General features: G+C 43.7%; 1 protein-coding gene across 5 annotated transcripts in view; it reads right to left on the bottom strand.

The window, feature by feature from the left end:
* Positions 1-15,861, bottom strand: part of LOC131444765 (doublecortin domain-containing protein 2C) — a 303,607-nt gene that overhangs the window by 221,833 nt on the left and 65,913 nt on the right. For all 5 annotated transcript variants that reach the window (XM_058615394.1, XM_058615393.1, XM_058615391.1 and 2 more), the window contains exon 10: positions 9,828-9,945. In XM_058615394.1, the coding sequence (XP_058471377.1) occupies positions 9,907-9,945 (39 nt within the window). In that variant the 3' untranslated portion in view covers positions 9,828-9,906. The remainder of the gene's footprint in view (positions 1-9,827; positions 9,946-15,861) is intronic.

Below are 15,861 nucleotides of genomic sequence, written 5' to 3' on the forward strand. Positions count from 1 at the left end.
AATTTCTGGAGAGCACAGCAGGTGACGGCAGAAGAAACAAAAGTCAGTATAAAGCAGACAATCCTGTCCCTGCACTCCTGCAGATAGCATTGATCTGAGATGTAAAAGGAGATGGAGATGCACTGTGCACTGGATGACAAGCTCACCACAAGGAAATTTGTTAAAAAGACTCAAGCAGTGCACTTTAAAGACAAAACATGAGAAGAGAATACACTTCAAAGTTTACTCAAGAGAGAGAGAGAAATCAGACCTGTTTCTTTGGTTGTTTTGGTTGTATAAAATAAAATAAAAAGAAGCAGGTTGAATAAATTTCAAATCTCTCAGTCAGAACGTACTTTGACAGAGAAGAACCCGGGCCTTTAACCTCGAGACCATCACAGCGATGCCTCTTCCTCTCCACCTCACTCCATTCTCTAATCATCCAGACCACTCCATCACAAACCAGTCGGCCAAGACTTCGCTGACAAAATTAGAAATCTCCTGTGCATTGGCTGGTATACCCCCCCCCCCCCCCCCCCCCAACCACTCCCTCCTCCTCCAACTCCCCCTATTCAAAAGATTGCCGGGCCTCTATCTCCTCAGTGATCTGTTCCCTGTTGAATAAGCAATGGAGCGTTCCCACTTCAGTTGTCCATGCCAGGCCAGCCTGTGCGACCCTTCCCTCCCTCACCCTTTCTCCTCCCCACTGTCCCCTCCCCTAACCCCTGCTTCCATCTCCACAGATTGACCCTCCCTCCCCTTCCTCCGCATCCCGTCCTCCTCCTCCTCCCACCCCCCCAGTCCTTGCTCTCAGCAGACACAGACACACAAAAGAAGGATCCAGCTTAGTGGCCTTGTGATGGATGCATTTTCATAGGCCAATCTCTGTTATCTTGGAGAAACAGGTCTCAGCCTCTATTCTCTCAGGGCTTTACAGTTCTCTCCCTGCCACTCACTCCACCAACCCCATCCTCCATTTTTTTTTTTTACCTCCTCCTTCCATCTCTCTGTCCTCCTCCACCATTTTCCCGAAGGTCACTCATTAATGCTCCTGAGCATTGATGCTGACCTCGTGACCCTGAGCTTGAAAGCCCAGGCTCTCCTGTATTGAGCATCCAAACCCCTGCCCCAGTATTCATGCCCAGGCCTCAGTGTGGAGGCCTGCCCCCCCTCCCCAAGGTCAAGGACTGGCTGACATCGGGCCCCAAAACAATAGGAGGCCCTTCCTCTCCACATCCCCACGGACGCCCCCCTGGGTTGTCCCCCTTTCGAGTGATTGGCTATGCGGCAACATTTCCAAGTCAATCAATTTCATTCATTCGATGCAGATGCGCCAAACTTGAGAATTCATCCATGGATTTCAATTTCTCGGGGAAAATTAGAAAAAAAACTGCCATGTAATGTTTTTGTCAATCTCAATGTCGCTCTTATTAAACGCGGCGCTTCAATATCTTCAAATTGACACATTAATAAAAATTAGACACCGCTCAATCGGGCAGACACTTAATGAACTGACCTTATTTCTCTTTCAGTGTCCTCTATTCAAGACGACTGACTTGACTGATTGTATGCAAAGCTCGTGTCAGATGCTCAAAAAAAACATCGATTTCCAACTGTGCAACAATGGCAAAAAAAAACTAGCAAAAGATAAAACTTCTCGACTTCAATCTCACAATGTAACGACCTTGATTCACCCCTAAATTGGAATTGTGGCGTTAAAAATCCCCCTACAATAACCTCCCTCGTTTTTTTTTCTGCTCACTCGGCAGTTTGTAGCTTCCTCATTTCCCAGCCGCAGAGTTCCACGAGGCCTTGATGTATCACACATCGCTCTGTTTTTCCTGCGTGGCTCTTTCTGGGCATAAGGTCGGGGGGGTGAAATAAAGCAGACCCCATTTTGAAGCTGACAGGGTCTCCAAAGCCTGAACCCAAGGGCAGTCCCCCCCAGCCCCGGCCTGACAGAGGCCACGTCCGACAAAGGTGCAGTTTGTTACAAGCTTCTGAGAGGGGGGTAAAAAAAAAAGAAGAAACACAACAGGGAGGGTTATTTGGTGTTCCTTTGACCCCTTAAGCCCTCTGAGATGAAAAGGCTTTCAATTTTTACCAGACAAGGAAGACCACTTCAGCACAGAACACCAGCATGGGCTTCAAAGCTCAGCAGAATTTTTAATCAGAGACAAATTACTGTATATTGTGTGGTGTGCTGTGCTCCATCGCTGCGATCTGAAGGGGCAAAGGGGCAAAAACAGCGCACAGTATTGCACAGACAAAAAAAAAAAAAGAAAATGACATTGTATCCTTGCTGTCAGAGACTAAAGCTTCATTTTTTTTATCATGAACACTCTCTGCAAGATTACATCCAACTCATTAGCGGTGAAAGGTAGAGCAGGTAAAAAGCCTGATGGGCTTTCATGTATCTGCCATCTTAAATCACGCCAAGCTGAAGGCAAATATCGATACCACGACGCTGCTTAAAACAGCATTCTGTCTAATAAAAACATATCTATCATTGACAGCAGAAGGGTAAGAGCCCGTGAGTGTGCGGTGCCTCGTGCCATTTACTAAACATTTTATCAAATTTTACAAAGCCTGCTTAATATTTAAAGCCTCGGTCATGCAGCCTAATGGTCCAGGGCAGGAATAAGCTATTCAGGGGTCAATTGTTTTATTAAGATTAATGAGGGGGAGCAAGAGGGTACGTCATATCTGTACTGCTTTCCTTCTTTCTTTGAGCACCAGCGAGGCATATTAAAAGGAGTGAGTAAGGTTTGCCACTTAGCTTATCTACGTAAGTGGCTTATGGATGTATTTGTCCGGGACACTCAAGGTACATTTTTTTTCATCAATTCATTTTTCATCAACTGATGAACTCACCCCCCCACTGGATATATCAAAGAATGCTTCAATTCTCTCATAAATTAAAGTATGTTGGATTAGCATAGTCAAAAAAATGCTCTTATAGCATTACATAAGTGTTGGGGATCAGCAACGCCACATTTTAAGTTTTATCTGATGCTTTTCCTCCCTTTTACGATGGAAAACAAGGTTATTTTACATTATTTATTGACCTTAAACAAGGATTGTTTATTATAAGAATCTATTTGTCTCCTGAAGCTGATAAAACTGTCACCGCGTACACAAAACAATTGCCATGCTAGGAAACAGACCCCTGAATAGGACTTGCTGTGGCCCAACGGCCATTTTTAATTTACCTAGCGGTTCAAACCGCCACGACTCTGACGCACGGCTGCGTCTTTTGTCCAAAAAAGAAAAAAAAAGAAAATGCAAAAGCAGACAAACAGTACCAGATGGACGTGAAGAGTGGTGGGCGGTGACAGCAGAGAGCTAGGCGTTGATCTCCACAGACATTTACACTCCATCAGCCATAACCCCCCCCAAACCACACTGATGTCATTGTTGTAATTGCTTTGACACTTTGAATCTGGCACTAATCCTGTTTGGACAGTGACTTAAACTGTAGGGAGAGAGGGGACACAGCGGTGATGTCCACCAGCGCATCTGTCTGTCCCCTTCTTGCAAGCGACAACATCTGTCTGTGCTGCGTGGGACTGCAGTGTGCGCACCGAAGCTAATGTTTCAAGCAAACCTATTCAAGACTCATTTGTTTCCCTGTGGTGAAAATTGCCTTGAAATGTTACATGATTTAAAGCCCACAACAAGAAAAGTGTGACGTGATGCTGAAAATGTTTTTGGCGTCAAAGCAGAGTGACAGGAATCATACCAGGGTTGCAAAATGGATGGTTCCCATAGCTGCTATGGGAGTTTCACACCACACACAGTGATTAGTTTACGTTTAAGGTCAACCGAACGTAGAAGACGAGGGGACATTTGAATACGAGCGCTGGCCACTGGATGGATCGGGTTTTACAGGCTTGGTAAACAAAGATGTCACATCCAGGAGGGGTCATTCATTTCCACTCAGAGTTTACGCTAGCAGATTAAATGTCGGGCATACAGTATTCTTAAATAGACACACGTAACATGAAGCACACATACTCACACAGAAAAAAATAACCCTGCACACAGTCTAAGATTTAACAAGGCCTGGATTCTGGAAAACAAACATTCCACTAACTGTTAACTGAGCAGGCAAAAACTGAAGTATTATAAACTAAACAAGAAATAAACAATGAATACGCTGCTGAATTAACCAGATATACGTTATGCCGAGTCATACTACTTATTAGACTATTTAACACTTTAAACCTATGTCAGTTTTGCATCAGCATTTGATTGAAGACGACTTCTTTGGGCTGTTTTGATTCGGTTTGGGAGCGAGAGTCCGAGTTTCTGGGAATTATGGTTGCGATATTCCCCACCTTCGCCCCCGTCAGGGTAGATTTCCCCAAAATCGCTTACGACCGTTTCACAAGCGGTTTGGAAATTCGAACCCTCCATACCCACTCAACTCAACTCAAAGTTTATTTATAGATAAAAACAACCGAGGTCGACCAAAGTCAAATAACGAAATAAAAACAGTAAAGAATAGAAAACATTTAAAAAACAATATATAGACCAAACAACCAAAAAAAAAACCAGAAAGATGGGAGTCCAACTCAGCCTGTGCTAAACGCGGCAGAGTAAAAGTAGTTTTAAGTTTTAAAGAAAACATAAATAAATACATTTCACAGAAATAAACTTAAAGCAATTACGATGCTGCTGTGTTTGTTGAATTCACATTCTGTTACAGAATTGGATTCAATTTGACCTGTTGGTTTATTTTTCAGATCTTTTACTCATAAAACATATTATAATTGACAGAATCACAGTTGAGAACAGTGTAGGGCTTTTATTTTCTTTGAAGGCAGTCATTTAGACGTCAACTTTGTCTTTGACTCTCACATCTACTGTCTGATGATCAAATAACACATTTATCTCTGGAAATTAGTCTTATTTTTTGGGCGAAGTGGCCCTTCAATCACAACACGCAGGCCATTCACGTGTCCGTCTCTCTCCCTGTCTGAGCCTTTTCCAGCACGCCTGCGTGCACCCTGACAAGCTGACAAGCTGCGAGCGAGTTAGTGTTGTGGCTGACCTGCGAGGCCGGGCCACAGAGGTTCGGTTCACAGAGTGAGACAGAAGACAACAAGGTGCAGTGAACTAAAATGCCCCCGCGGGGGACAACCTTTAGACTTGGACGTCACCTGCAAAACCCCGAACCTCGTCTGTCCAGACCACAACAGTAGCGCAAAAGACCAGCAACACAATCACAGGACAAGAATTCAGTTGACAGATATATGAAGATATGTTTGTACTGTTATTATTATTATTATTGTTGTAGAAACCACCCTTAAATGTTGTGTATTTCGAAAGCAAAATTCTTAAGAGTCAACAAACAACCCGTTTCCTGTTTTGTCAGTGTCATAAAGACAAAGCAGGAGCGCATAAGGACACCAGTATTCTCTGCTGGTTCCTCTGTGTACTAGATTAACACATTGTTTTTCTGCAAAAACGTTTGTCCTCATGGAAAAGACAAATACAGAGTTTAAGCAAGGCCGTTACGGGACTAATATCAGCATGAATGATGTCATTTTCCTATTACCGTTACACTCGGTAAACAGATTTAACACAAAAACGACAGGTTTAGGCCAAAAAAGTTGTCTATTTGAGCTTTAAATAGAGATAAAGGTTTATAACTTAAAGACTTAATCATTAATTCAGTCATCAATACTGCTGGGTTTTTTTTGCATTTAGTGGCAAATCATCAAGTCTATGAGACCTTGTTTCAACTTCTTCACAATTTAGCTCCACCTTCTTCAGACCCTAGCACACAGTCCAAGTTTACTTTGGCTTGAAAACACACAAAAAGTCAGTCAAACAACGTAATCAACCGTGGCTCGGCATAATATGTAAATGATCAATACTTCTAATTGTAGAGAGAGGAACGATTGCCACGATTATGCAGACTCTCTAATGAGTCCACCTGTTGGCACCACGCAGAAAACAATTTTCCACTTGAAGAGACATGGCGTATGTAAACTCGGGAAATGTAAAACCAATGCTGAGCTCTGGCAGCTGCAGCCTGCAATTACGCCGTATTCGGCGATAACTTAAATACCAGTCAGACAAAAAAAACTATCCTATTTTTATTCCCAAAACAAAAACATATACAGAGCATCCACTGCTATTAATATTATTATTATTATTATAATAATTTTGGGGGAGATTTGAGACTCATAGTAAGACATCCAAACTCAATTCACTTGATGATGCATTGTGTGTACGATATATCTGAAAGGCTATTGGGAATATAAAAAGCTGTGAAGTTTGATATGCGGTCTGCAGTGCACCAATACTAATAAAACAAAAAAATATACTGTATATACAGTAATAAACTCCTACTGTAGCTTCACTTCAAAGGGTTTGTCCTGAAATTTAAGAGGACAGCTATTGATCAAATCCCTCAATGAATCAGGAATTGATAACTGGACCCTTCAGAATGCACTTTCATGTCCTCTCACTTTGAAGCTCTCCATCTTTCCGGGGAATGTTATTCTCCACGAGCGGCTCTTTAAAGTTTAAAACTCACGCTGCTTCTCGCAACCCTTGTCTCTCCTTGTTCGCGTGAGGAATATTGGGAATCCTTGTTTCAAATGTAAAATATAAACGAGTGGGGGGCGTGACAAGGGGGCAGCGTTCTTTCATTTCATGTGAAGCCGAACAGGTTCCAGGGCATGATGGGATCAGGTGAAAGGAGAGCCCTCGCCTCTCCATCTCTTCCCTTTATTGTTCCACACTCTCTGCCAAGCCATCATTCTCAATATCCCACCGGGGGCCCTCTCTAACCCTCAACATCTGTCCCACTTTACCACTCTGACGGTAAAGAACCGGGTAGTATGACGGGCACAGTGCAGCGCTCATGGTGCAGCGCTGAGAAACTGCTTCCAGACATCTCCGAGTGCTGTCGTCCGTAATTTTCTGCGTTAACTCATTCAATTTATTTGTCCGCAATTACCTCCAACCAATCGCAGGTGTGTCGGCGCTATCTCTGCGAGAATATTTACGTGGATGAACATCGCATGAGACTAAGAGCGGGGGATTGTTTATCAGCTTCCATTTGCAATTATTTTTATTTTAGACGACACAAATGGTGTCTGAAAGCTGCAGGTCAACTTAAGTGTTTATGCACAAGTGAGTAAATCAAGGATTAGGGGGGAAAGAAAGGGGGGGGACCCAGTATAGACATGCAACACTTGGAATGGAACACTGCCATGGAAGAGATCATAAACTCATGTAAATCCCAAACAGGATGCTGGATATTTTGTGGAGGATGTTTGGAGCTGCTAACACATTATAATTGCATGCCAGTTTTCCCTTTGGGAGAAAATACCTTTCCCTATATGTGGCAGCGATAAAGTATAGGTTCTCCTGTCTGGAGGTATATCTATCCTCTAACTAGACAAGGGGGAGCAGTAGAAAAAAAGAAGAGAGAGAGACAGAGACAGGCAGAGAAAGACTGAGATGTACTGTATACAGGCTGCTATAGACAGTCAAAGAAGAGAGGGGATCCAAACCAGTGTGTGTGTGTGTGTGTGTACAGTTGGCAGGTCTGAGGTGTTTGCATGAGGGACAGGCTTCATTTACATTGTAGCTGTGGAATAAAAAAGCAGCTTTGGCTTGTCAGTTTTCTGACTAGCGTCATGAACTGGGAGATGCCCATGGCTGCTCGTTCTACATCAACGCAGTTCAATATCTGCCAGCCTTACCCTTCTCCTATAGTGAGAGAGAGAGCACACGCGCACACACACACACACACACACACACAGGGTCCCACTGGTGTGTTTGTGTTTCCGTTTGTGAGCATTTGTTCCGAATCAGGCACCTGGCATCTTCTGGGAGAGCAGGCTTCACCAATGAGGCCCCCTGGACTGTCATATGTCTGGATGCAGACCAATACCCATCACGGCAAAGTGATCAAAAGCAAAGGGAAAAAGTACGAACCTTGAACCTCACAGTTCAATATGCGTCCCTGTTGCTTATTACACACACGCGGCACGTAACCATGTGAACGTCCCTCCGCTGATTAAATATTGTAGAAAGCAATTTTTTTTTCCCCCCTTGTTTTCAGTTACAATTGAAATTCACCGCAGGTTAAATTGGACCCTCTCTCCCAAACGCTGCACTGTAACACCCCCGTCGTAGGTGTAATCAAAGTAATTACAACAAAACACAGGTGTCCGACGCCGCACGCAACCGAACACAGCACATGCCGGTGACAGTGGATGGAGTAAACATCACTTTAACAAAAAATAAAAATAAATCTACCGCCATTACGGCTACTTTATCGACAGACAAGTCGGCGCACAAACAAAATGGCATTTTTTTGCTTCCACTTTCCACTTTTCAATCATGATCATCTGAATCTGGTGGACTGAATTATAGACGAAAACATGACTCTCTACGTCAGAAAAGCAAGGGACGAGGGTGAGTACAGCAGAGCTGTCTCAGATGACGCCCCCTCGCTTGTGCGCTTATAAGGAACATATTTTGTACAATTCATTTAAAAACACTTATGTTTAGCTTTCATTTGTGTCAGATTAAAGCACAGCAGTGAAGAGGGGCACAAAAATCACATTAAAAAGGTCCCCCATCTGCATCTTCAAAAACTCATCTCAGTGAGAAATAAATAAAATAAAAGGAACAAGAGACAGTGGGGGGTGGGGGGGGCGGTGTCAAAGAGAGAGAGAGGGGGAGAGAAGGCGCAATTACCAAGAGCGTAGTCTGAGGGATCAACTTCACTTCAAAGAGGCCGGGCCCCACGTCCCATGCTCCACACAGCCTCAAGTCCCAGTGTTGTGAGAGTAGGTAAACATGAGCAGATCACAAGACTGTTAATAGCAGCCAGATCTGAAGAGGTCTCCACCTTGTGCCTCCTCTCCGTCTGCCTCTTAAATTTCACAGACAAGCCATTGCCTGGAAGGAACACGCTCACCCTTGCACACTCAGCGATTTGCTGTGCATGCGTGTGCTTGTGCACGCGAGCTCGCGAGAGGTTGGAAAAGGCGACGCAACCTGTATTAGTTTGTTTTAAAAAGCAGCCAGTGCTATCTATGTGTGCACACTGCTGCTAAATTATTTCAGTGTTCACTTTGAGACTAACTGCCAAGAATTATCTTGTTCCAGTGTGCAGCCGACTCACTTCATTCATTCATCTTTTCTTTTCTTTTTTTTGACAGCAACAAAAATACTACGGTGTCGCAGCCCTCCCTGCCTCCCTACCTCTCTCCCTCCCCAAACGGCGGTGTCTACTGTATGTGAAGTGCATTTAACACCCACTAATCTGTCATCACTGGATAAATACGATAAGGACAGCAGTGATTCCCCAGGAGTTATCACAGGCCTGACGGCTAAACAGGATTAAACGGCTGGCATTATGCAATGCAAAGAGTGAAGTCGTATATATACAGTATATATATATATATATATATATATATATATATATATTTTTTTTTTTTTTTAAGGATGAGCTAGCATTGACCCAATGTGAGAAAACTAAAGTGGAACAATAAACTACAGGGCATTTTTAGTCACATGACCCCCGTTCACCCCCATGAAGTGTCACTGACCAAGACAGTGGGTCCCTGTACCAACACAGGGTGAGGTGGGGGGGGGTTATGCCATCTCTGACCCCATACCCTTAACTCCCCAGAGGGGACAAAGCAAAAACAGTCTTTCCCTTGAGGGATCAATAAAGAATGACATTCACGTGCATGATGAATATCAGACAAGCACGTCCTCTCCATTGCTAACACCACTGCTGTGGCTGTTGAACAGCACTGCTCTTTCACACCCATTATTTAAAAAGGAAATCAGTTGGAAAGGCTGACCTCTTTTGGCTTGCGTGTGCAACTGCAGTGGAGAGGATCCTGGCGAAGCGGCAGGGGGAGAGGCACGGCATGCACGGTCTTAATGCACCGGGGTACGAGGCAGCTCAGAACCGGCGGCCTAGAAGAACAGAGGAGAAAAACAAAATACATACTTGAAGAGACACGGGGGGGGTGGGGGGGCAAAACTCCCGAGTCACGGACCCGAGATGAAAAGACGCCTCCAGGCAAACCTCACAGCTGAAGCGGAATCACCCTGAGTGCTTTTAGTGTGCCTTTCTCCTTAGATGTCATTTGTTAAGAGAGTAAACCCCTCCACGGTTGTGTGAAACTTAATTCCCTAGTCTGTCCTTGAGCAGTAAACTCTCACCCTCTCCCCAGCAGCTGAGAGTGACCCCTCTGTCTCTCTGTCTACACACACACACACAAACACAATCCGCCTCCTCTCTGACTGCTACCAGGACAGATGTTACTTTTTTTGTCCGTGATTTATCGTGCAGTTTAGATAAGGGTAAACAAATAGTCATCACAGTTATAACTGCAAACACTGCTTTTCTGTCAGGCTTATCGCAGGTCACAGCATACAAAGTTAGCCAACAGTAGGAGGGGAGAGTGGAGTAGGGAGAGCGGGTGTGGGGGGGCGGGGGTTTGGGGGATGACTAAATTGCAGCTTTTTCACCGCGTCGCCTCGACATAAACACATTAAATGTCCTTCTGCATGCACACGCACACATTACCCTGAGCCCTGACCTGTAGGAATGTGTGTTCTCTGTGGAGGACGATTAGCTGGCCGGCCTCTTACCTCCTCCAACACAGAAACCTCATTGTGATAAAGCCCAGTCAATGTTTGCTGACACACGTTATCTCCCGTCCCTTCTCTCCCTGGGCCTCCGGGTTGGATCGAGCTGCCACGGCTCTTTACAACGATTTAGGGAGCCATTTGTTTTTGTATTTTTTTTTCAAGGAGCTGTTTGCACAATGGCTACCTACCACACGAGGGACGCGAGAGGGAGTCATTTGAAATATAAATCACAACAGTGGCGGCGGTTTATCGACAGCGCTCGCGTAGTTTCGCTTTTGGACTTTCCGGTCTCTTTGCGTTCGGTATTGTGGGGAGAGGGCGATAAGAAGAAAACAAGACGAGGTTTTGTCAGCCGCTGCCAGTGTATGTAACCGCGAGAAAGGAGGGAGAAGGAACACTTATCTTGTGCATGTATGTGTGCTTGTGTGCATGTTGAGAAGGCGAGGTGATAAAAGAGAATATTCCTCAAGGAGGATCAATAGTTGTTATTCAGACCTGCATGGGTCTCTCCATAGGAAGCACTGACAGTGTCCTAAGAGTCTGCCTGGCTGTATTGATTTTAATTTATTTTTAACTTAGTGATGGATATGGGACGTGTCATGAGAGAGAGGCATTGGTCAAATAATTACCAACATCTATTCATTAATTGGAAGGCAAAAGAGAGAGAGAACGCTCAATATTCATTAAGGCCCTGCAAAGACTTTGCAAATGTGGCGTCTGACACGAGGATGTCAGGAGAAATATGTCGATCATCTAATCACGCAATGCAAAATTTGTCTCACGAATATCCACCCAACCTGTAAACTATTCTTTGCTCTGTTTCTTTGCACTGAACATACTGTGATCATATTCTTATTGTCTTTTATTTTGTTGCTGCTGAATAACAAAAAGATGCAATAAAATTTTTATGCGAAATATACACAGAATAAGATCAACTGTTTCACGATGTAACGTCCACTGTAAAGATCTTTCAGCGTTACACAATACTCTTTTATAATGCAGCAGAATTTTAAACGTGTCTTATTTTTGAGGAGAAGCATTTTCAAATATTGACGCACATCCTTTACGACGTTAAACTGTCACAAGAGACTATTATGAACTGCATCTTTGGTTCATTCCTTAAAAAAACCCAGTTCATGAAATTCAATCCAAAGTAATGAGCTGCAATTAAAAACCAAACACTGAGTGAGAGAGAGGTAAATCTAATCAACCGAGCAAGATCGTCGCATGACAAGTGTCTTACAAACCGGAGGAAGTTTCACAGCCTCCACGAGAACACGGAGCAGACCATTCAGCAGATGGAAGGCAGCGGCTGTTGTTGCAAAAACAGCATCAGCAGTCTTGTCGTACATATGCTGCATAAATATATCATCAGAACCCTTGTAACCTGCAATAAATTGCTTGATTGGCTCAGTGAGTGCAAGTTCCACGGGCGTGCATCAAGTCAGAACTGACCGAAGAGGCCGGCGGGTTCCCGCAGACAGACAGGTACCCGTGGTTATTGCATACAATCACAACACTAATTATCCCGCACGCCAGCGAGTTGCATGGGTTTTCGCCCTCGGAGAGAAGCAGTCAAACAGCTGATGAAAGGCAGAATAAACACACTGAGCAGAATATGCTGAGTGTAGTATGAGTGTGAGTGTGTGACTGAAAAGGCAAAGACGCAGCGCATCTGTGTAAAAACAGGGGCCCTGAAACTCAAACGACCTGGGGGCCGCTCATCTTCTCGTCTGATCAGGTTGGGGCCAGTCAAGTGAAAAAAAAGGTCCAAAAGTTTGGATAAAATCAACGGTTCAGTCGTGTTGGGCGAGTTGAGCTGAGATGACATTGCAATAAAAGTATTCTCCATGATTATTGCACACCAATTTCAAAATAAAAGCGTTTGTTTTGATGGACAAATACAAAAACAAAATGTATCTAAAGTAAACATAAGAAAAAACAGACGACGCTGTGTTTACGGGCCATTTCCAGTTACAACTTGATAGTAAGTGGTGGGCCACTTGAGATCAACCGGGGGGCCACAAGTTTGAGACCTCTGGTGCAAAAACAAATAAACAACTAATAAGTAAAGAAATGAAGAAAACTAAAACAGATCAGTGACATCCATGCAAGGTCTTATCTTGTTCTGTGTTGCATCATAAGCAAGTGTTCCAGCCTCCCCTTGTCACCCCCGAGCTAGGCCAAGGTCGTGGTTAAGTTATGATTACAGTATGATGCGCTCAGTGAAGACACGCAATAAAGAGGTCTCCGCTGAACCATAAAGCTGTCAAAATACATCACAAAAGTGTCAGCTGCACCATGCACAACAACACACAAAAAAAAAGACTCACTCTCTCCGTCTCTCTGCCACTTTCCTCCCTAAGCAATCACAACTTGCTCAACTTCATACGGGCTGAATATTGCATTAAATGAATATGTCTTGGAGGACAGAAAAACTACATTGATTTTAAAATCCCTTGGTTCTGCTATAGTGCCATGAACAGTAATGATCAATTATTTTGCCTCTGACTGGTGTTTCTTGAAGTCTCTCTCCGCTCACAGCAATGCGGCGTGTAGTCTATACTCACTATACTAAGCCACCAAAGAGAATCCATTGATTTAATCCTTAGTTGCTCCTCTGAAGCTCTTTTTTTTTATATATTTGCATTAATGCTGCAATCATCAACCGAACTCGAGTCAGGTCCTTTCTCTCGTCTGAGAATAACAGCTGATGTTCAGTGTAAGCACAGGCCGAACTCTTGAATTTACTCTTCCAAGAAGGAAAATAAAAAAGAAAATATGATGTAATAAGGTTTTACTTGCTGCTATTTATTAAGTTTTACTTCAAAATGTCTCCATTCCTGCGCTGATTATGAACACAGCTCCGAGCAAACGTGCCATTAGCCTTCACTGGCACCTGCCGTGGTCTCATTTCAAGGAGATTAAGTTTTTTTTGCTGGATAAACATCAGTGAGAAGAATGAGATTTTCTTCTTTCTGTACCACGTCCCTACAGAGACCGAATTTTGACACATTTCCACACTCAGTGTGAAGGCACCATTCGAAGATGACAGTAAATCACACTTCACCACAGGGGGCGATGAGGCAAACTGCACCGTGGTCCACATTTTTAATTTTAAGCGTGGCTATGACCCCGCGCCTCCTGCCTCACCTTCGCACCTCAATCCACTAGCCCGATGGAGGGAGGCCGCCTAAATGCACCATCAGCACTGAGGTTTGGCTGAGCTGCCGCAAGCGTATTATGTTTCAAATTCTCTCCAGCTGGAGTGAGGAGAGGTTTGCCCATCTCCTTTTTTTTTTTTTTTTTTTTTACCCAATCCCAAATCAAACAAAAAAGACAGAAAACACCTTCTTTTTTTTGTATCCTTCCTTTTTTCCCCCCAATCTCCACAATTCAATGTTTAAACAATCAGGTGCCAGAGAAGTAGCGTCTGAAATTCAGTGCGGCATTGGGGAAGGCCCTTCTTACAGCAGTCTAGAGAGCGATGGAAAGAAAAACAGAGAAAGAGAGTGCGAAAGGGAGGGGGCCGAAAGGAAAGAAAGAGAGGAAAAAGGGAAAAAGCTGCCGGGGCAGGTGCAAGCCATCCGCATACAAGGTGGCGATTAGGGGGGGAAAGTGGCCCTGTGTGAGGCAAGAGGAACATCTGTGCCTATTACCGCAGCACACAAAAGACTGGGAGGGGGAGGCTGTAGAGGAGGGGGGGAGACCATGGTCTCAAACATGAGCAGGGCCTCACCAGACACCACAGGCTGAATTGCAAGGCCCAATTTGAGGCTTTTAGCAGTACTCCTCATTAGCATTTGAAAAAGCGAGGCAGGAGTTCACTTACTGAGTAACTCGTGGGTTAGAGCGAGAGAGTGACTTAAGAGCTTGGAGGAGCTGGAAGCCCCCTCACTCAGCCCCCATGCCTGAAGCACCTTTCAGGCGAGAGAGGCTTGTTCACTGTTCACATGTTGTGCAGTCACATCTACATTACTGCTGAAAGGAAACACAAGACACTTGCTTCAGAGAAACGCCAACATTTTCTCATTTAACACGCCTTTTAATGCTTTCAAAAAGTAACATTCGCCAAGAAAATGCCGTTTCATTAGTAGAGGTTTTTGTGTGTTCAAAGAACAACTGGATACTTCCCTCATCTTGCTCTGTAGGGAGAAAAATGTGAAGCCCTGTGATGCACGCATGCATCCATATGCATCACCGCGCGCCGCGTCTCCGCGTTGGCAAGCGAACGTTCGATTTGACTCAACATTTTTATGAACAACTGCGCTTCAGACTGTGTCGACCTGGTTCAAAAACACAGCTAATGGATGGCAAAAGCATGAAAAAATAAAACACTCATTCTGGTGAACAGTGCATCAAACTTGTATACTGCCATTGCACTCTTTTTCAGAACTGAGAACACTTGGGGGAGAGAGATGTATTACTTATTTAAATGCCACAAGGCATATATCTGTTTGTTTAAATATTCCAATTTATTCCAAGATGGTAAGTGCCCTGCTGGAGTGAATTATGGATGGTAAATCAAGATGCTGAGTTATTAGGTATGACACCATACGGTTCTGTCTTCGTCAATGTGTCTCTGAGATTGCCATTATTTAACGGGGGATGTGTTAAACTGGCAAACAGATGAGCCATCCAGATTTAAGGAACAGAACTTTATACCTAATCAGGCAACATGAAAAGGAAAACAAGCATTAAGCTGAAAACCCAGTGGAGCCAATGTCTGTTGTTGACTTTGTTAAAAATCTGTTTTAACAGACTGATTTCCATGCAAAGCAAAAAAGAAAAGGCATTATAATAGTATTCACTGTTACCCATAATGCATGTTATTTTAGTTGCCATGAGGAAGGTCATATCAGAATTTCTGAGAATACATGAGACACACAGATGGACTTCAGGCTTGCACACCAAGAGGATTCCTTTGAAAAATTACATTCTTTTTTGCCACAAGGCCGGTGGCCAATAAATGTCTCTGCGGGACTCATCTGTGCGAACAAACATGGTCTTTCTTACAGCCAAGAGCTGGGCAGTCTCTACCAAAAACAGGGGAAAAAAATATTCAATATTTTTAACTGTTTGACTAAATGGTTGACTAAGGTTTCAATTCAAGCAGCTTAACATTCATTACTGTACTGTAACACTTTCTTTAATTCTCAGACAAAATATTGACAGAAACACCTAGTCATTGGAGAAATAATCAGTTTTATTCAAGTATTTTTTGTGTTATAACCA

This window comes from Solea solea, chromosome 18 (assembly GCF_958295425.1).
Source record: "Solea solea chromosome 18, fSolSol10.1, whole genome shotgun sequence".
NCBI classification, from domain to species: domain Eukaryota; kingdom Metazoa; phylum Chordata; class Actinopteri; order Pleuronectiformes; family Soleidae; genus Solea; species Solea solea.